The 19,282-nt window shown below is 38.4% G+C and overlaps 6 protein-coding genes across 7 annotated transcripts in view; 3 read left to right on the plus strand and 3 right to left on the minus strand.

Moving 5' to 3' along the window:
• LOC104742968 lies at nt 955-2,569 on the minus strand. Its single transcript, XM_010464071.1, has 3 exons — nt 2,343-2,569; nt 1,806-2,162; nt 955-1,721 (listed from the first exon to the last, which is right to left on the minus strand). The coding sequence occupies exons 1-3, from the start codon at nt 2,491-2,493 to the stop codon at nt 1,057-1,059; spliced, it is 1,173 nt and encodes a 390-aa protein (XP_010462373.1). The 5' UTR covers nt 2,494-2,569; the 3' UTR covers nt 955-1,056.
• Nucleotides 2,887-4,849, minus strand: LOC104742969 (feruloyl CoA ortho-hydroxylase 2). Its single transcript, XM_010464072.2, has 2 exons — nt 3,663-4,849; nt 2,887-3,525 (listed from the first exon to the last, which is right to left on the minus strand). The coding sequence occupies exons 1-2, from the start codon at nt 4,172-4,174 to the stop codon at nt 2,946-2,948; spliced, it is 1,092 nt and encodes a 363-aa protein (XP_010462374.1). The 5' UTR covers nt 4,175-4,849; the 3' UTR covers nt 2,887-2,945.
• On the minus strand, nt 4,937-6,626 carry LOC104742970 (transcription initiation factor TFIID subunit 7). Its single transcript, XM_010464073.2, has 5 exons — nt 6,384-6,626; nt 5,752-5,885; nt 5,533-5,652; nt 5,368-5,433; nt 4,937-5,262 (listed from the first exon to the last, which is right to left on the minus strand). The coding sequence occupies exons 1-5, from the start codon at nt 6,496-6,498 to the stop codon at nt 5,086-5,088; spliced, it is 612 nt and encodes a 203-aa protein (XP_010462375.1). The 5' UTR covers nt 6,499-6,626; the 3' UTR covers nt 4,937-5,085.
• On the plus strand, nt 7,039-9,796 carry LOC104742971 (serine/arginine-rich SC35-like splicing factor SCL33). 2 transcript variants are annotated; one of them, XM_010464075.2, is made up of 6 exons: nt 7,039-7,134; nt 7,399-7,554; nt 7,959-8,036; nt 8,764-8,934; nt 9,022-9,153; nt 9,240-9,796. In XM_010464075.2, exons 2-6 carry the CDS (start codon nt 7,412-7,414, stop codon nt 9,592-9,594), a joined length of 879 nt encoding a protein of 292 aa, XP_010462377.1. In that variant the 5' UTR covers nt 7,039-7,134; nt 7,399-7,411; the 3' UTR covers nt 9,595-9,796. The 2 variants fall into 2 exon arrangements, with proteins under 2 accessions (XP_010462377.1, XP_019090758.1); XM_019235213.1 differs by having other exon boundaries at nt 9,025-9,153.
• Nucleotides 10,072-13,811, plus strand: LOC104742972 (probable acyl-activating enzyme 18, peroxisomal). Its single transcript, XM_010464078.2, has 14 exons — nt 10,072-10,603; nt 10,696-10,825; nt 10,902-11,152; nt 11,236-11,437; nt 11,519-11,559; nt 11,650-11,778; nt 11,854-11,930; nt 12,010-12,230; nt 12,316-12,410; nt 12,501-12,717; nt 12,806-12,931; nt 13,024-13,122; nt 13,199-13,408; nt 13,504-13,811. The coding sequence occupies exons 1-14, from the start codon at nt 10,335-10,337 to the stop codon at nt 13,621-13,623; spliced, it is 2,187 nt and encodes a 728-aa protein (XP_010462380.1). The 5' UTR covers nt 10,072-10,334; the 3' UTR covers nt 13,624-13,811.
• LOC104742973 (mediator of RNA polymerase II transcription subunit 13-like) overlaps nt 14,107-19,282 on the plus strand; it is a 13,080-nt gene continuing 7,904 nt past the window's right edge. The window contains 15 exon segments of the mRNA XM_019236123.1: nt 14,107-14,345; nt 14,438-14,511; nt 14,618-14,757; nt 14,847-14,933; nt 15,084-15,171; nt 15,262-15,339; nt 15,507-15,584; nt 15,677-15,756; nt 16,184-16,262; nt 16,359-16,685; nt 16,910-16,969; nt 17,193-17,427; nt 17,582-17,630; nt 17,711-17,856; nt 18,111-19,143. Of these exon segments, the coding sequence (XP_019091668.1) occupies nt 14,322-14,345; nt 14,438-14,511; nt 14,618-14,757; nt 14,847-14,933; nt 15,084-15,171; nt 15,262-15,339; nt 15,507-15,584; nt 15,677-15,756; nt 16,184-16,262; nt 16,359-16,685; nt 16,910-16,969; nt 17,193-17,427; nt 17,582-17,630; nt 17,711-17,856; nt 18,111-19,143 (2,578 nt within the window). The 5' untranslated portion in view covers nt 14,107-14,321.

Consider the following 19,282-nt stretch of genomic DNA (forward strand, 5'->3'; position numbering starts at 1 on the left):
GTAAATTAGAGACTAATATGTTATTTGATCGACGCAAATCAAAGATTGTTTTAAGATGTTTTAAATATTTGAGATTATATATTATATGCATGCAAAGTTGCAAACAAACATACGGTCAATATATATCATTGGTATAAAAAGGTCACACAGTACAATACAACAATGGTTAACCTAACAAAAATGGCATCGTTTATTCACATTTAGCTCATCCTTTTCAACCAAACCTTACGTAGAGTAGAAACAATATTCTGCTATTTCTAGATACTTAACTATTATTCTGACCCCCAAAAACAAAAACAAAAAACGTACAATAGAGTTGATATTTATAGAAATAGAAAGGTAAATGATGAGTGTCAAGCACAATTATGCATGTCAATGGACCAATGATGGCAACTGGCAAGAGTTGCGTCTTAAGAGATGATTTTTCAACAAAACTTTATATTCATATATACAAATGCATAAAGGTAAATATTTGACCATAATTTCATAAACATAATGGTAGTTAGTAGTTATGATATAAAAAAGTGTCTATCTTAAATTCAGAAATCAAAACCTTACCCATGATAAATTTTCCACCCCTAATTTTACTTTTAATCATAGTCATTGCTTGCCCAATTAATTCTTTGACAATGACATCCCACTAAACCCTAAAGAAAACAAATTGATTTGGTACGCCATACACTTTCATAGCTATGTCCTAATTGATATTTATACATTCTTCAAAATATGTTACAAAAATACTTGTGGTCAAAGTCAATAATGACTCTAATACATAGAATTGTATATAAATCAAACTAGCTTTGGTGAATTTATACCAACCTAATGATCTTATGAAATAAAGTTATTCTGAGATAGAAACACAAACTAACCTTCGAATAACCTTCTAATAAATCAAGTAAATTTTGATACATGATTTTGAATGGGTAAAATGATATGATCAATGGACTACCAATGGATGTACAATCCTTGGATGTATAACTTGTATCTCTTATTTACATATATCTGTTATATACAACACAGTCATTTACAAACATAGATCATTGGCTCTTTTAAGATTTAAGAACCACCCTTCAAGGGCTTAAACGCAGCCAAAACAACGGCTACTTTGCATACAAGAAACCCCAAAGTTCCCACCAATATCTCTTTTGGTGTGACTGCAAATGTAGTAAGATCTCCCCCAATGTGACCTCTCACGGCTAAAACCGTCAATCCTATGGCCACTGCAAGGGTCAAAACAGGAATCTTGAGTCCTCCGCTTAGTGCTTGATTGGAGTTTCCGGATGAAGAAGATCCCGGTGCTTGCAGTTCATCAACTGATCTCTGTAAAAGCAGCAAGTAGAGAAATCCCATTGTTCCACCAAAGAAGAAAGCAATGGCGGAATTTTCGCCTAGTGAGAATGAAAAGACCGAACTTCCAAGAAGGATGAGAATAGCATCATAGAGAAGCAGAGAGAGTTTCAAGTTTGCATATTCTTCCATGCTTTCCTCCTTAGAAACAATTGGACTGTCAACATCCAGAGATGTAGATGAAGAGATTTGATCAGAGTCAGTGAGTTCAGTGATACGGAGAGGCCTGAGTTCCACCATAGATAGGTCACTGCTCTCTCCAAGCAAGAGTTCATCGACTTCAAAATCATATCGGCAACAAAAGGTTTCTGCATCGGTATCTTTACCCTGAGGATTAACCACCCACAAGCTCACTCCTCCAACTCTCCATTGACCTAAATATGAAAAGCTAATTCCATAAACACAAAAAAATAATAATGTACTAATCCAATCCAAGTTCCATGTCAAAAGAGACTAACCAGACTCAAGACCAATCCAAAAAGCTCTGATTTTGCCGAGTTTGGGTCCTTCAAATGTGAATTCATCAACAGAACCTCTCTGAAACTTGAATCTTTCACCATTTTCCAACACCTCTGAATCCAAAGATGATAAATTTGCAGGTATTGTATGTAATACCGAATCACCCTTTTCGTCTATCAAGCATATAAGAACTCTAGCATTCATGTCACTAATCCCTGAACCGAACACATTACTTGTCTGCAACTTAACCTTATAAAGAGATCGAGTTTCGCTCACAGTGAAAGATGGATTCTCTCTACAAATTTTCACTTCTTCTACTGGTAAGAGACGCAAAGGTCTTGCATAACTCTGGAAATCTGAAAACAGAACCAAAGGAAACATCTTGAATTCTTAAAAAACAGAGGCCACTGATTGAACTCCGATGAATGATCATCGAAACACATCACAACGGAACTGAGAGACATACACTTCTGTTTCAGAAGAGAAATTTCGGAAATTTGCAACAGAGTCGCTGGAGGGATTGGAATCGGCGTTACCTTGATAATCAGATGTCTTGGAGCAAATTACACCGAATCGAAAAGGACGACTTCGACATGAAAGTTTTCGTCTTTTACGAAATTGATTTGATGGGTTTTTCGTAAACCTTTCGAAAGTAACGGCCTTGAGACAACTTGATTCCGTCGCCATTGCTGTTGCAACTCTCTCGCGGGACAAAGAGAAATGCCACACGGCACATCACGAACCAGAATAGAAGCAAGCACTGAGGAAAGGACCTTAAAAAAGCTTTTCCATATGGAGGTAGTCGAAACCTTCTGGCACAGAGAGAGACTCTTCAGCATTGAGATACTCCCCATTTGAACCGAACCAAAATCAAATCTAACCGAACCGAGATCTTAAATCATATCTAATTGAACTAAATTAAGAGGAATTTTAAAGATATTGTTGTTAAAAATCTGTTACGGACCTACGGTTAACTAAAATCTCAAAGTACTGCCCAGTATGATTGGCTGCTACTATATAGTATACTACTATTAAACCGGAATCACTCAAGCAAACCAAAATTTAATCTTAAAGCTTAATCACACCAAATTAACAAGAATCTTTTAGTGATACAAGAACTTGTTTGGATGACTCAAAAATTAAATGTTGGCGAAATCAATGGTTTTCTTCCTGTCGTGACCTTTTCTGAAGAAATGTTTGACGTAATCGGTATAAAGAACATCTCTATAAACCGGTTTCTCTCCATTAGCGATCACTTCAAGAAGAGGACCGATCAATGACTCTGGTTTCGGGTTCACGAAAATAGGAACAGAGATTCTGTTATTAGTACCGTTGGCTAAGACACGATGCTCAACACTTTTGTAACGACCGTTACTCATGATTTGCATTGCGTCTCCGATGTTGATGACTAGAGATCCGGAGATGGGAGGCACGTTAACCCATCTATCCGTGCCCGTGGTGAGGGAACGAACGTGGAGACCACCTATCTGGTCTTGTAAGAGGATTGTGAGCGTGGAGACGTCAGAGTGACGTCCAACTCCTACCGTGAGGTCTGGATTAGGACAAGTCGGGTAATAGTTGAGGTTGATACGTGTTGAACCCATGAAGAGTGACTCTTTCGTCTTGTCTAGCTCTTTCACGTTTAGATTCTCCCCTAGAAACTGTAAGAGCTTCTTCACTAGCGGTTTAGACTCGTTCATGTACTCGAGAGTTGCGTGCCTAAAGAAAAAAACAAAAACACAATTTTTTTAACAATCCTTTAGCCTTATATGATAGATTTTTTTTTTTGCATGTCAAGTGCCCTATATGGTTACTGATAAGAAATATTGTAACGTTTGTATCATATTTTTAATTACCTGCAAGCGTCAGGCCAAAGTTGTGATGCTTCAGCTTCAGATACATATAATAGGCTGAGATAATCTTTCCACTCGAGAGCTTTCTCAGCATGAGGACTAAAACTCGTCCCGTATCTCACATTTGTTGACAAAGATTTCTCTCTTGATAACTTCCTTTTCTCTTCCACCGGTAAACTAAAGAATCTATGCGTAGCTGCTTTCATATTTTCAATAACTTCCATCGAAACGCCATGGTTGATCACCTGAAAGAAACCCCATTCTTCCGCAGCATCACATACGGCCTTTGAGACACTCTTCTCATCTGAATTCGACATGTCGATGACCGGTATGGATTCTTCTGTTCTGTCATTTACGTGAAAGTTGATCAGTCGTTCTTCGAATGGCTGAATGTATTGGTCGGGAAGAATATTGATTCCGGTTTCAGACAAGCCTTTAACACCGTTACCTTTGTAGACGACGAAGTCGGTGACTTGGTCTCGGGTTGAGAATTGTGAAGCGAGTGTTTGATGCATTGTGATTTTGTATAGAAAGAGAGTTTTTAAAAAAATAAAATTTTCTTTGAGATAACCAAGGCTGAAAACCTAGACTAGTCCGTTTTGTTTTTGCCTTTTGGTTTCTCAATTCGTAAAACTTGTTGTGTTGGAGTCAGAGGCTAAAGAGAATTTATGAAATATAAATACATACAAATATTGCAGAAGATGAAGAGGGACATCATGACAACAACTCCTTAGGAGGCTCTACGCATGTTTTTTCGAATCTACATGTATGTCTGTTTTTTTCTCTCGAAAAATGCCATCTGTGACATAATGGATAAGTCAAAATGATGATAGATATGGTTGCACGTATTCAGAATAAGGAAAAAAGAGATTGGTATAGATCATTTGAATGGCCGAATGTATATAATTATCTATAGATCTCTACATATTTAGCATAAAACAAAGAGTGTTACTGGCAATTATCTAATAAAACGAAGATAGATAGCCACATAACATAGAGTCCTGCCGTGTGCAAATTTAAAACATATGTTAGCGCTGACAGATAATGGGTGATGCTTAAAGAATCATTGACTTTTCTGGTGGATCCGAAGAAACAAGATATGGTCATACCTTTTCTCTTGTCCAAACATGACAGAAATTTGATGAATTGGTTGATTTTTTGAAGTTATGGCATAAATAGAGAGATTGGTTTATCATATAACATGTACTTACTTACATGTCGCTTATAAGATGGTGAATGAGTCAAGAAAAACAGAATCTTTCTCGCACTGTATACTCTGAACAGAAACCATAATTCCATTGGAAAAGGTTGAAGAAGACATCATCAAAAATCATGGGAACATGGATATCCGTGATTTTACAGAACAGGCTCAAACTCTTTAAGTTTTGGTAAGAAAAATCTCTTCATATGTATACAATTAATGAACTCACATTGAATCATCAGAATCTTCTGATTCACTTCTCTCCGGCTCAGCTTCTGCTGGGTTACTACTAGTGCCTGTCTGAGGAGCTTCAGGCTTTTCAACAGGTGTAGGTGAAGAAGATACTTTATTATTTTCATTAGGAGCATTCTCGTTCGCAGCTGCTTCTTCTTGTTCATTTACCTAAACAAAAAGGGTTCAGAGTGACGAATGAAGTTACTAAATCGATTTTTATCCCGAGGACCAGATATTGTCACATCATATGTATTAAAATGAAAGTAATCTTACATTTTCTATCGTTCCGCCACTCAAGATATTCAACAAGTCTCTCTCAACCCGCTGTACAAGCTCCGGCTGCAAACATTTTGGCAATGGCTAAGTTAACAGAACAGCTATATACAAGTATTAGTGAAGCCTAGTTGATGGATTGATAAAATAGTAAATGCACATTACATTAAGGTCAGGCTCTCGACGAAATCTTCTCTTTCGAGCATCTTTCATTGGAGGAGTTAAACCATGTCTGTATTCAACTGTATTAGGTGCAGGATCCCCTGGCTCCCTGACCATGATCATCTGTGTAACAAATCAGAGTTTTCATATTAATTTTTAGTCAAAATTTATAATGCGTAACACATGTAAGCAAAAGAAGGATCGAATAAAAATTGATTTTACCTGACCAATATCAGCAGTTTTGACTAATGCACAATCATCATAAGTTTTAAAAGACTCAACAACAGCAGGAAGATCAAGTAGAGACGCCGGGAACTCTTCGTTTCCAATCATAAACGTCCCGCTTCTCCCATCCTCTGCAAATTCAATTCACACAAAACCTTATAATATCAAGTTTGTTTGCTCCAAAAACAATGCAAATCGATTCTCCAAACAAACTTTAGTCCTCCTCAGTCAGATTCAAGAAAGACGCAACAAGAATGTCTTTCAGCTTCTCTGACAAAACATACAACTCCTAATCAGATTCAAGAATGACGCAAGAAATATGTCTTTCGACTTCTCTAACAACACATTACACACAACATTAAGTTGCTAAAGGTAGATTCCTACACAGACTTTGATCCCCTAATTAGATTCAAGAATGTCTTTCAGGTAAAGAACATTCAAGAACTCATAACTAGACGCAAGAAGCAAACTTTAAGTACTGAGTATAAAAATCTCAATCCGCGACACACTCCTGAGACTAGTATCCGATAAAAAGGACATAAATTTTGAGAAAAAGGAAGAAACTTTGGACGATGAAACACAACATAATGTGCCAAAAAAGAGACAAAACCCTAGAAAAAAGTTGGCACCTGAGAAACACAAATCCAAAGGGATCTCGTCGGAAGTAGAAGCCTCCTCGCTCAAAAGCCGATCAATTCGCTCTGAAACAGACGGTGGAACCCTAAGTATGAACTGTTCTTCCATTAAAAGGTATCAATCAACGGCTCAACTCGAAATCTTCTTTCTATCTTCGCGAATTGGATTATGCAGAGAGAGAGAAAGAGAGAGAGAGAGAGAGACACGATTGCTTTGTTTATGTAATGTTTTTTTACAAGTTTAGAAGAGAGAGAAAGACAAAACGTTCCAGAAGAATCCTATAAGTTAATTTGTTATTTTTATCTTCTCTCCCCTATTGGTTTCAAAATTTATGTTTTTGACCCAAATAGTTATAAAGGTAACCAAAAAACCCAGTACTTGGAGAAACTTATCATCATCAATTGGCTAATTTAAGTATATTGATTTCAATTTCTCTTAGATAATATTATAGTATTTTTGATCTTAAAGAATATAAAAACAACCAAAAATTAGGCCTTTGAACCTTTAAAAATGGAAGATAATGAATTATAAATTGCAATGGACCATCAATAAATGTAGCGAGTCTTAAGGCAAAAAAAAAATTTTTGAAAGAAATTTAGGGGTTTACATGTAAAAGTAAATAGTATAAAGAAACCCTAAGAAGTCGCTCATTGATCAAAATCTTTTCTCCAATTCTCTCTATCTCTCTCTCCCTCTTGCAGCATCGCTTCTCCGTCAATCGTCACCACCGAACTTTGTTTACCGGTAAACTAAATTTATCTTCTTTTGTTATGATTTAGTTTTCAATTGGGAAAAAAATATGATCTTTCTAGAGAAGCGAGTTGTATGTTGTAACTTGTAAGTATTTTAGGGATTGGAGTTGGTGATTTCAAAACTAGACTAGATTGAATGCTTCTTTGAAGTTCTCTATTAGACGTTGTTCTTGCAGATCTTGTGTTTTGTGTTCTCGAATACTCTACCTTTTTCTGGTGCATGTTCTAATCTAGTTTGTGTTGGCTGAGGTTGTAGAAGCTTCGATTCAATGAGGGGAAGGAGCTACACTCCGTCACCACCAAGGGGTTATGGGAGGAGGGGTCGAAGCCCAAGCCCTAGAGGCCGATATGGAGGTCGTAGCAGGGACCTCCCCACCAGTCTTCTGGTTCGCAATCTACGCCATGATGTCAGGTACATATTTTGACTTCTATACTGTTTCCTTCAGTCTTAGGATGATTTTTTTTTTGTTTTTGTTTGGACACTTCTTGAAAGCTTCAAGACATGACACCCTTTAAGCATATTTAGGCATGATGTTCTCATAAATTTACTGTTAAGGGGTTCAAATAGTTGATGTAATGTATCCTCAGAGCTATCTTGATGATGATGTTTGGTTTGATGAACTCTTGTTTTGTGATGGAAATCTGAAAAGAAGATATAGGGCGGGTTCTCTCTGAGTGTATCTTTTTACATTTTTAGTTTTCATGTAAACCAGAGTACTTTGTTGTTGACTTTGACACCACCAATATTAGTGTATCTTCATTTCCGGTCTTTTAGATTAATGTAATTCTCTGCTTACATCGTATCCTTTTCTTCAGGCAAGAAGATCTCAGGAGGGCATTTGAGCAGTTCGGTCATCTCAAGGACATTTACTTGCCGAGGGACTATTATACTGGGTGAGCATTTTGGTAGATAGGACATCTAGTGTTTAAACACTTGATTTTTACTTCTGTTCTGATTATAGAATATCTCTTTCTTTTCGTCTTCTTTCCACCTTTTCTTGAATCGTTTTTTGCTACATCTATCTCCCTTTCCTTTTCCATTCTTTCATCTCTGTGCGTCTCCTAACGGATATTAGGGCCTTCTGAGAATCTTAATTTAGGCTTCATACATTTTCATAATAATATTCTGTGACATGAGATCATCATTTGTGGTCTTAAACCACCATTTTCTGGTGTCGTAGAGGAGGGAGTAGTCTTTTTTTCTATTTCCTTTAGGAGAAGGATACAATGTTTATATGTTGTGAACACACTATGAGGTGAGTTAATTGAAGTTGTTGAGGTTTAGCAGTGAATTTAAAGAATTGAAGACATCAAAGAAGTAATTAGAGTTCTTATGAAGATGTTCTATATGGTAGTGAAGAGTTGGAAGTGAAGTTGGGTTTGTATTCTATTTGAAGATGAATCAAGTCTTCAAGAAGTCATCTTTATACTGAAACTTGCAAGGCTAGCAGGCAAGTGCTTGCTTATTTTTTCATGTATACTGATATCTTTTGTTGCAGGGGATCATGTTGTGTGAGTTGTCCTTCAACAGGATTGTGTTGTAAAGTGGTGCATCTTTCTCGTCATATTGTATGTTTGGTTTCTTTTCTGAGATTTTTTCGTTCTATATGTTTAAATGCAGGGATCCACGGGGTTTTGGTTTCGTTCAATTTGTGGATCCTGCTGATGCTGCAGACGCAAAACATAACATGGATGGTTATGTTCTTCTTGGCCGTGAGTTGACTGTCGTGTTTGCAGAAGAGAACAGGAAGAAACCGACTGAAATGAGGGCAAGGGAGCGTGGTGGAGGAAGGTGCGTGGAGCTTTCTCTTTTTGAACTATACTGTTTATCATCAAATATCCGATAAGTTTTTAACATTTCTTTTATTCGTATGAGCAGCAGATTTCGGGATAGAAGGCGTAGTCCCCCTCGCTACTACTCTCGCTCTCGTTCTCCTCCCCCTCGACGTGGTAGATCTCGGTCACAGAGCGGTGGCTACTATTCTCCTCCCCCTAGAAGACACCACCCAAGGTTTCTACATGTTTCTGTCTGAGCTCGATTACAAATTCCTCCACCCGGTTGACTTTAAAATGCTCACTAACTCTCTATTTTCACAGGTCTGTCTCGCCCAGGGAAGAGCGTTATGATGGGAGGAGGTCATACTCGCGCTCACCAGCCTATAATGGCTCAAGGGGTCGCAGCGTAAGTCCAGCCAGAGGTAAGAGCCACAGCATAAGCCCCAGCCCTAGAAGAAGCATAAGTCGTAGTCCTAGAAGAAGCATAAGCCGTAGCCCAAAAAGAAGCAGGAGTCTGAGCCGCAAGAGAAATAGGAGCTTGAGCCCGAGAAGAAGCATAAGCCGTAGCCCTAGAAGAAGCAGGACCCCGAGGAAAAGCAGAAGCAACACTCCTGAACCAGCCAGAAGCAGGAGCCAGAGCCCGCATGATGAAGGAGATCGTTCACCAAGCCAGTGATTGATTCTTCACTCTTTTGCTAGTCTTCTCTAGATTATGGTTGTGTCGTGTACCCGTATTCTAAGAAAAATTTAAGATGATACTGAAAATATGAGAATTTTATGTAGGGTGGAATTTGGCTTTCTTATGTTATGGAGCATGTGGGAACATGGTACTGTTACTCTTATGTTCTTTTAAGATACAACCTTGGATTTTTGTGGAAGTTGCAAGATTCCTGCAGTCAACCAAATAAATCTTTTTAAGAGATCCATTGATTATATTAAAAAAAAAACTGTGTTTTTGGATGGGATTGCATAAAAACTGTGTTTTTGGATGGGATTGCATAAAAATGTGTCACCTGATAATATATTCAAATCGTGCATACCTACTTTCTCTGGTGACCAAAAGAACCCCTTGGTGAAATGGAATTATTCACAGGAAATTGGTGTGTTTAGTGGAAACGGCCAAGATGGGTAGATTTGGTTTCTTTTATGACTCAAGAACTCACTAGAGCCAAAGACTATGGTCCGATTTTAACCGAGGAGTAGTTTTAAGTTTTCTTCATAAAGAACAAACCTTTTTCTGTTCTAAAACAAAACAATTTGAGTATCCTCATTGAACGGTAGAGTACGGTTTTTGCCATTTGCATTCTTGTCCACATAATCTAACCTACCAGTCTACTACCACCATTGGCAAGCTTTAAACTTTTTTATGCACCAAATAAAAGGCGATAACTTGTATAGAGTGAGAGAGATAGAGAGATGTGGAAGAGCATAGGAGAATTGAGTTGCGATGATTATGTCAAAGCTGGATTGACTTTGGAAGACGCCAAGGAATTTGAGAAATTGGTGAGTGATGTGATTTCAAAGGCTACAGAGACTGATCCAAGAGATCAATGGAAGGCTTTGGTGGATGAGAGTGTGCTCAAGCCATGTCATCCTCATTCTCTGCATCAGCTTCTCTATTACTCTGTCTACTCGAACTGGGACTCCTCTGTTCATGGCCCTCCTCTCTATTGGTTTCCTTCTCCGTACGTCTCTCTTCTTCTTTCTTTCTCATTTCGAAGTTCTGAAATTTCTTTAAAGCTGAGTGTCTTGTCTATATCTTCTTTATGTGTTTTAGATCTCAGTCAAAATCCACAAATTTGGGGAAGCTGATGGAAACCCACGGGTCAAGGCTTCTAGGTGCTTCATATAAAAACCCTCTTGAAAGTTTTGAACTTTTGCGGAGATTCTCAGTTGAACACCCTCAAGTAAGCATTGATGTTAACAAAAGGAAGCTTTGTGGCAGCTCGCTCTGGTTTTGGTCTAATTTTATATCTAATCCAGGTTTATTGGTCACTTGTTCTCGATGAGCTTTCACTTGTGTATCACACTCCTCCGAGGTGTATCCTTGACAAATCAAAACCTGAAGGGACATGGCTTCCTGATGCAGTTCTAAATATCGCTGAATGTTGTCTGATGCCTTCAAGCCATCCCAAAAAGGATGATAGTAGTGTGGCTGTTGTATGGCGTGATGAAGGCTTTGATGATTCCCCAGTCAATCGTATGACAATTATAGAACTCCGCGAGCAAGTAATGTATGTAACATGAAAAGTCTTTATCAATCATTCTGTTTTGTGATCTCATTATTAAGCTTCCAATGGTACATATACTTGAAAAGGTTGGTGGCAAATGCTGTAAGTGGAAGTTTTGCAAAGGGTGACACAATTGCAATCGATATGCCAATGAAAGTCGAAGCAGTGATTATATATCTCGCAATCATATTAGCTGGTTGCACTGTTGTCTCCATCGCAGACAGCTTTGCAGCTAAAGAAATTGCAACAAGGTTGAAAATTTCCAAGGCAAAAGGCATATTCACTCAGGTTTGTGACAAAGCCTGACTCACATTTTCTCAGCTTGTATTTATCATGTACCATGTCAGATAAATCTAATTTCGTTTTCAGGATTATATACTCAGAGGAGGTCGAAGATTTCCTTTATACAGGTGACAAATTTGATATTTCTGTGGCTGATTTTGCAACTCGATCAACAAACAACATAATTGTATCTTTATTTTTTGTTGTTTATCATGTAGCCGGGTGGTTGAAGCTGCACCATCTAAGATCATTGTCCTGCCCTCTTCAGGGACTGAATTGTGCGTTCAGTTAAGGGAACAGGACATACCATGGATGGATTTTCTTTCCGATGCCAAAACCCATCTCAGGTAAATTGTTTACATATCTACATTTGCAATCAATTGGAGAGTGTAGATGAGACATGGCTCCAATTTGGCTTGCAGTGGAGATAACTACTATCGTCCGATTTATCTACCTGTAGACTCTGTGATTAACATTCTCTTCTCATCTGGAACAACAGGTAAGGGAAAGATGGTCAAATTGTAGACTTGTAGATATGTTTAGATACATCTATTGATCCGTTATTTTTTCTTAATCAGGTGAACCGAAAGCTATACCGTGGACACAGCTCTCGCCAATTCGTAGTGCTTGTGATGGATGGGCTCATGCTGATGTCAAAGTTGGTAATATATATTGTTGGCCTACAAATCTTGGATGGGTTATGGGACCAACTCTTATATTCTCCTGCTTTTTAACCGGTGCAACTCTCGCTCTCTACAACGGGTCTCCCCTTGGCCGCGGTTTTGGAAAGTTTGTTCAGGCAAGACACCTCCAATGTTGTTTCCTTTTTAATCTTCAAAACATTCATAAGTCCTCACTTATTTTGTGCTTGATATGTCCTTTAGGATTCTGGAGTTACAGTTCTTGGCACTGTTCCGAGCTTGGTCAAAACTTGGAAGAGGATCAACTGTATGGAAGGGCTTAATTGGACAAAGATAAAGTAACGAGCAGCAAACCTCGGTTAATTATGTTTTGTATGTTTTGTGGTGTTCTGAGAAGACTTGACTCAGGAGCTATTGTGCTTTGTTAGATATTTCGCCACCACAGGAGAGGCTTCCAATGTTGATGATGTTCTCTGGCTCTCTTCTAAATCTTATTACAAACCTGTGATTGAATGCTGTGGAGGCACGGAACTGGCTTCTTCATATCTCATAGGAAGCCCGCTTCAGCCGCAAGCTTTTGGAGCGTTTAGTACACCATCCATGACAACTAGAATTATCATCTTCGACGAAAATGGGGTCCCATATGTAAGAAACTGAAACTTTTAGACATTTGGCGGTCTGTTACAATATTTCTCTAAGGCTGTACAGAGGTTGATTAAGGCTGTTTTTGCAGCCGGATGATCAACCGTGTACTGGAGAAGTTGGTTTGTTCCCGCAGCACCTCGGGGCCTCGGATAGACTTCTGAACGCAGACCACAACGAGGTTTATTTCAAGGGAATGCCAATGTATAAAGAAACAGTGAGTAGTTTTAAGGCTTCTATATATACAGTTAAACCAAATTGCAACCTGACATCACTTAACTTATTGCTGTGTTCTGTTCCGTTCTGCAGCGGCTTAGAAGACACGGTGACATCGTCAAGCGAACGGTAGGAGGATATTACAATGTTCAAGGCAGAGCTGATGATACCATGAACCTTGGAGGCATTAAGGTACTACATTGTTTGTATATACATAGATTCGTTTGTGTTGGAACTTTTCTCAAGTTTTCATCTCTTGTATCCGCAGACAAGTTCTATTGAGATCGAACGAGTGTGTGATCAAGCTGATGAGTGCATCTCTGAGACGGCTGCAGTCAGCTTAACTCCGCCAAACGGTGGTCCAGAGTTGCTGGTCATATTTGCCGTCTTGAAAGAAGGGTTCAAGAAACAGAGTGAAGAAGAGCTAAAGATGAAATTTTCAAGAGCCATTCAGAAAGATCTTAATCCTCTCTTCAAGGTAATTAATATCTTTGATTGTGTTTTCGCAAATTCAAAGATACAAAAAAAGACCTTTTTCTCGGCTTAAAAATGGATTTGCAAAAAACAATACAGGTGAGTTTCGTGAAGATTGTGGCCGAGTTTCCAAGAACAGCTTCTAACAAGTTGCTGAGAAGAGTCTTGAGAGATCAGATGAAGCAAGAACTACTATCATCACTACGGAGTCGAATATAAAGCCCCCCTTGATCTTAAGTTAAATTAGAATGAAATCAATTAGTAAATAAAAATCTGTTGAGAAGTAGTTGATCTACAATCTACATGACCGAGTTATAAAGTAAAGACTTGATTAAATCAAATCAACCTGTCAATTCAGTTGAATTCTCTAACCATATTCACGTTTATGATTCAACAGTACTTTGTTATGTTTGTGTTTGGTGTTTATGCTTATGTGCATGTTTATATAATTTCACTTTCATGCAAATTTGTAATAATGTTTCGGACTATATACATATGACATACGTATCTCCTTTAAAATCACTTGAGGTCTAGCTATTTGTGGCATTGTACAAAAAAAACCTAGGAAACAGGACAATATTGCACACAGAGAAAATAACGAATTGGGCCTGACTAAAACAATAATGGGCCAAGAACAAAAAATAAGAAATAGGAAGAACAAAAAAAAAAAAAAAACCCTAAAGGGCGCGTTTTGGATCTGGATTTATGAAACAATGGACGAGAGATTTCTTGTTGAGATGATTTTGACATGTAATCGAAGATTTTTGATCAAGCAGAGATAAATTAAAAAAAAAACCCTCTGCACATCAACAACAGAAGAGAAGATCGGAACCTACAAATTGACGAACGCTTCAAGACCATGTTTTTGGTGGTTTAATTTTGCAGAGAAAAAGGATTGAACTTGTTTGCTCCAAGTGATGTGGACTAATGTTTTCAGAATTGTAAGTCTTCTTTTTTTTTTTTTCTTTCTTTTCTATTGTGTGGTTTCGAGAATTGACTTATTCGTAATACTTTGAGTGAATTTTTTCTACAGGGTGGTCTACATAATGTTTCCTGGTTTCAGTTTCTTCCTAGTGAAACTGAGCTGAATCCTGGCTCTGATAGAAGGTTAAAGCTTTTAGCTTTTTTTCTTTTCTTTTTCTCACTGGGTAGTTTTTAGTTGTTACTTTAATGTGATAAGTGTACTAATTATTATTCTGGAGATTTTTTTCAGTTCGAGAGCGGAGCAAAACGATGTTGCAACGTATCTTGTGCTTTCTTCTCATCTTCGGTTGCAGAAGGAAGGGTTTCTTACCACTTGGACCAATTCTTTTGTTGGACCTTGGGATCCATCTCAAGGTTTATACAACCCTGGTAAAAAAGCTATTCAAATCACAATCTGGTACTTCAATGTTTTGTGACTTTATAGTTGTATCTGACCATCATTCCTCGCCTCTGCTCAGATGAAAAGATTAAACTTTGGCTTTTTCTACCTGGGCGTCATTCATCAATAACTGATAAAGCTCAGGCTGCTGTCTCAAAGCTTAGAGGTTTATTTTTCCTTATGATTTATTACATCGTTTTTCTCCTCAATATATTCGAACAGATCGTCTCTCTATTCATGATTATGACAGTTTAGTGCACATGCCTGTGGTCTTTTGGTATACATGTCCTTACTTTTCTTTTTCTCCTGTTGATAGTTGTTGCGTCAGGAATTTGGGTAGCACCTGGGGACTCTGAAGAGATATCAGTTGCCTTCTCACAATCTTTGCGTAATTGCATTGAAAGGTTTTTTTTTTTTTCAATGATCCCCTGGCGTAATAGATTAAAGACTTAATGGATTGAAATATCATATTAATATGTTTGATATTGCGACAGAGCATTAACCGGACTTTCCTACATGAGATTTGGAGATGTGTTTTCAAAATTCAGCCCTCAAAGCGAAGAATATTTGAGGTATCTGCAACCTCTTTCCATCTAAGCGAGACCATACATTATAATCGCTGAGTTTGTTTATTGACCTTTTACATTTGTTTCCTGAGTGTAATTCTTAAAATCGAAAGAAGTCTATAATTAGATCTGTGGCTCATCTCCTGGCTAATGCTCCTTGAATATATATGCAGGAGGGGACAGCCTACTGTTGAATTTATCTTTGCTGCCACCGAAGAGGCAGTTTTTGTCCATGTCATTATATCTGCCAAGTCCGTAAAGCTTTTTGTTATATACGTTCCAAGTTATGGCTTAGTGCTTCTCATAGTTATTGTGAAACTAACTATGATTTTTATGCTTGAAGGAATGTCCGGACACTTTCAAGTGGCGATGCTGAAAGACTGTTAAAGAGTTCCTTGAAAAACTCAAGTCATAAGCTTCCAGGTTAGTCATTTTTCTATCATCACTTGGAATGCTAAATTATCCTACTACCTAGGATAAATCAAATGAAGTTGGGAACTAGTTCTAGATGTTAGTTGGCCTTTTCCTGCTTTGTACTGTTCTACTAGTGTATAAATGAGAGCATGGGACTTTTGAACTCAAGTTTCAGTGCATCCACTTCAAAAAGAAGCTAGTGCAGTCTTGTGCTACCTGACTTCTCTTAGCAAAGATTTAAAATCTCATTTTTTTTTGCATGGCACAAGAGCGTACCTGTAATATTTTAAGAATTGTATTACATATAATTCTTCGAAGCCAAAATTTTTGAGTTTAGATTCGAAATGATTTGTGCCTTCTTACACATGCTTCAAGAAAGATAAGAACTTTTTATTTGATAGAAACACTTCTCACATGCTTATGTTATTCCCACCAGTGATTGTTTCTCCTCATGGAATGCGGGGCAGCCTCACTGGATTCTGTCCTAACGACCTTGTCAAGCAAGTCTACTTCAGGTGCAACTCATACCTTTGCCTTTCAGTGTCCAAGTCGACATTTTTGTGAAGTGCATAACTCTTTTTCTGATGATATAAGATATTTTTCTCACACAGTTCTGGAAACCTAAGGACTTCGAGTGGATATATTGGTCTCCCTTCTCATGTTGGTCGTGGGTCCCGTCTGATAAATGGCAATCATTCATACGTGGAAGTTACACTTGGTTGCTGCCAAAATAGAGATGACAACACAAGTCAAATGAATTCGACCTTTGCAGTTAACTTGCCCCATAATCAGTGTCCTGAACCTTCTGTTGGGAGTAAAGATCACCGGAAAGGACAACCAGATCCTTTATCAGTGTGTGAAAAAAAGTTCATATATCCAGCTGAGGCAGTGCTTGTGCCGATCTTACAGTCGTCATTTGCTAAGTTTTCTTTGAAAAGGTAAACCGACTAGGTGAGGAGGTTATTTAGAATTTGTTGACTACTTAACGGTAAGATCCAGATTGGGTTTTTGTTGAATTCCATAAATGAATTCAGAAAATAGACTCTGTAGGGTCATAGTGAAACGGTTTTTTAGGAATTGTTTTAGACCCATGTTAAGTAGACATAATACTTCTGATATTTCCTCAGCTTGGAGCTGATGCAAGGTGAAATCATACTTGCAGATTTTGGCTTCAAAATTGGATAGGCCCGTCACTGGCAGGCTCGTCGTTATATATGCACTGGTGAGTCTTTTTCTTTTATCTCGTCTACATTTTGAACATTTTGAACATCGAAGGAAACTCGTTAACCAGAGGTCTATGGTTTGTAATCCTCATGATTTGAAGCTCCATAGGAGTGAATCTGTGGCATTTTGGAGTTTTGTTCCAATATTATGCTTAACGATTTTATTTTCCATTATAAAAGTCTGTTCATGATCCCTAAACATTTGAACTTTACTTCATGCAGGGCTGGTGATTTTGACTTCCTTGGAGCGTCTGGAAATAAGAGTGATGGGTTTTATGAGAAAAGTGGTTACAATAGCAGTGGTAGTAGCCGTAATAGCAGCATTAGTTCAACAAGTAGCGCTTCTAGCGGAAGTGGCTGGAGGATGACTTCAAGAACTGGTGATCTTGACGCTGATGCAGATTCTTTGACGTGTAGGCAATCTGGTCTAACTTATAATGATGATCGCTCAAAAATGGTATGACTTATATCTATGGAAAGGGTGGAGATTGCATTGTACTGATGGAAATTGAATTGTCTGTTGTAGCATGAACGTGCTTGTTACAATAAAGCAACATCATATATTGTTTTCCTTATATATTCTTTGATGATCGCTCATATATTCTTTGCAGGGTTCAAAGCGGCCGCGAACAGGGATGGCAGAGTCTTCCGGTCAAGTAGGTACTGTCACTAATGCACCCATTCAAGAAGCAGATAAGTCAGGAGTTGATTACACTAAAACTAATAAGCTGCTGTTCCAGGCATCGAAAGTGATCAAATTGGTTGGGATTGGGATGATGTCGATGATGATGATGACAGAGAAGGTGGCATGGATATCAGGGCACTTCTTTCAGAGTTTGGAGACTTTGGTGACTTCTTTGAGAATGATGCATTGCCTTTCGGGGAGGTATTCCGGTTTTCTGTTGTTATCTATCATAATAATCAAGAAACTATTATTTTCCTTCCATATGCTGGTGAACGAAATGCAGACCTTGCATAAGCTCCGATATCTAGACTGTATCCCAGAGATGTTTGGGAGGAAGTGTTGTTTGCTTCCCTTTCCCCATTCCTGTCACAGCTCTTTTTGTCTTCGCTCATATTGCCTTTGGTGTTTAAACCTTATCTATCTAATTAACCACCTTATTTCTTATGTTTTTGTAGCCACCGGGAACTGCAGAGTCGCATGCGCTCATGATTCCTCCAGAATCTGCTGATGTAGGTTCCAGTCCAGTTGATATGTCAGACCAAATCGTATTGCCTGTTGGGTTTTCCTCTTTTGAGAGCTTTAATCCTGTTCCTCCTATCATAGATGAGTGCCTTATTAAAAGTCAAGATGTTCCCAACAGCAGTATCACCTCAGTTCCGTCAAATCAAATGTCAATCTCTTCTACTGGTGAGTTCGATCATTTGATGAAAGCAGAAGCTATGATGACCTTTGCCCCTGAGTATGGAGCTGTAGAAGCACCTATGAGCGAGATTTCCTCCACGTTTTTCAAAAGCCCATATCTTCCCAAATCTCATAAAGTGGAGAGTTCAAATTCAAGAACGAGTAATTATGTTTATGGAGCCACACCACCTGCCACTGATTCTGATGTAGCAGCTGATAAGATTTTGTACGGATCAAAAGCATGCATTGGTAACAACGATGGCAGAACTTTGTTTAGTTTGAAGAAGCATTACACTCAAGTGGAGGGTAGAAAGGACCAACTACCTACTGTTATCAGTGACAACAATAGTACAAAGGAGGGTGTCTCTCAATCAAAACATTCAAAACATAGTGCTGCTAATGCTGTTAAGATTGTGCAGGGGAAAAAGACTGATGGTATATCTGCTGTTGTTAGTACTTTATTATCTTCAAAGACCTTGTTGGCAACAGACGTGGGAAGCGTTATGTTCCAAGCTTTCATGTGTAGGATGCGGCACATAGCCACTTCTTCAAAGCTTAGTTCACCTGTTAGTCTGACTAGGCTTAGTGGAAACTTTTTTCTGAACCAGCTGCCAAATGAGCCTAGTACTCTGACAGACAACATATCTGCAAAGAATGAGATATATAAGAAAGATATACCTACTAGAATAGCTGGAGATTTTGACGGAGGAATGTCAGATAGCCACATGAGTGCACCAGTTGGCGTATGGCGGACTGTTTCAGTCCCAAAAACAGCAAAACCTGCTAGTTCGCCAAATATTGAAGCAGGCTCATCCTTGCCCCATAGTTCATTTAGCGAAGACAGCTTGCTTTCTTATGGTCAAAGGCAGCCACTGCAGGAACTCCTAGATGGAATAGCGTTACTTGTACAACAAGCTACCTCTTTTGTTGATTTAGCTCTGGATTC

The sequence above is a fragment of the Camelina sativa genome, chromosome 14 (genome assembly GCF_000633955.1).
Source record: "Camelina sativa cultivar DH55 chromosome 14, Cs, whole genome shotgun sequence".
Classification (NCBI taxonomy): Eukaryota; Viridiplantae; Streptophyta; class Magnoliopsida; order Brassicales; family Brassicaceae; genus Camelina; species Camelina sativa.

Bases quoted from the DNA above. Each gene is read 5' to 3' on its own strand.
- LOC104742968 (XM_010464071.1), bottom strand. From the start codon at position 2,493: ATGGCGACGGAATCAAGTTGTCTCAAGGCCGTTACTTTCGAAAGGTTT. The intron at 2,163-2,342 runs GTAACGCCGATT...TTCTGTTTTCAG, and splicing joins CAAGACATCTGATTATCAAG to ATTTCCAGAGTTATGCAAGA. The intron at 1,722-1,805 runs GTTAGTCTCTTT...TTTCATATTTAG, and splicing joins TTGGATTGGTCTTGAGTCTG to GTCAATGGAGAGTTGGAGGA.
- LOC104742971 (XM_010464075.2), top strand. From the start codon at position 7,412: ATGAGGGGAAGGAGCTACACTCCGTCACCACCAAGGGGTTATGGGAGG. The intron at 7,555-7,958 runs GTACATATTTTG...CCTTTTCTTCAG, and splicing joins AATCTACGCCATGATGTCAG to GCAAGAAGATCTCAGGAGGG. The intron at 8,935-9,021 runs GTGCGTGGAGCT...TCGTATGAGCAG, and splicing joins AGGGAGCGTGGTGGAGGAAG to CAGATTTCGGGATAGAAGGC.
- LOC104742970 (XM_010464073.2), bottom strand. From the start codon at position 6,498: ATGGAAGAACAGTTCATACTTAGGGTTCCACCGTCTGTTTCAGAGCGA. The intron at 5,653-5,751 runs GTAAAATCAATT...TTTGTTACACAG, and splicing joins AAACTGCTGATATTGGTCAG to ATGATCATGGTCAGGGAGCC. The intron at 5,263-5,367 runs GTAAGATTACTT...CTTTTTGTTTAG, and splicing joins GTGGCGGAACGATAGAAAAT to GTAAATGAACAAGAAGAAGC.
- LOC104742972 (XM_010464078.2), top strand. From the start codon at position 10,335: ATGTGGAAGAGCATAGGAGAATTGAGTTGCGATGATTATGTCAAAGCT. The intron at 11,779-11,853 runs GTAAATTGTTTA...TTTGGCTTGCAG, and splicing joins GATGCCAAAACCCATCTCAG to TGGAGATAACTACTATCGTC. The intron at 12,932-13,023 runs GTGAGTAGTTTT...TCCGTTCTGCAG, and splicing joins TGCCAATGTATAAAGAAACA to CGGCTTAGAAGACACGGTGA.
- LOC104742969 (XM_010464072.2), bottom strand. From the start codon at position 4,174: ATGCATCAAACACTCGCTTCACAATTCTCAACCCGAGACCAAGTCACC. The intron at 3,526-3,662 runs GTAATTAAAAAT...TTTTTTCTTTAG, and splicing joins CTTTGGCCTGACGCTTGCAG to GCACGCAACTCTCGAGTACA.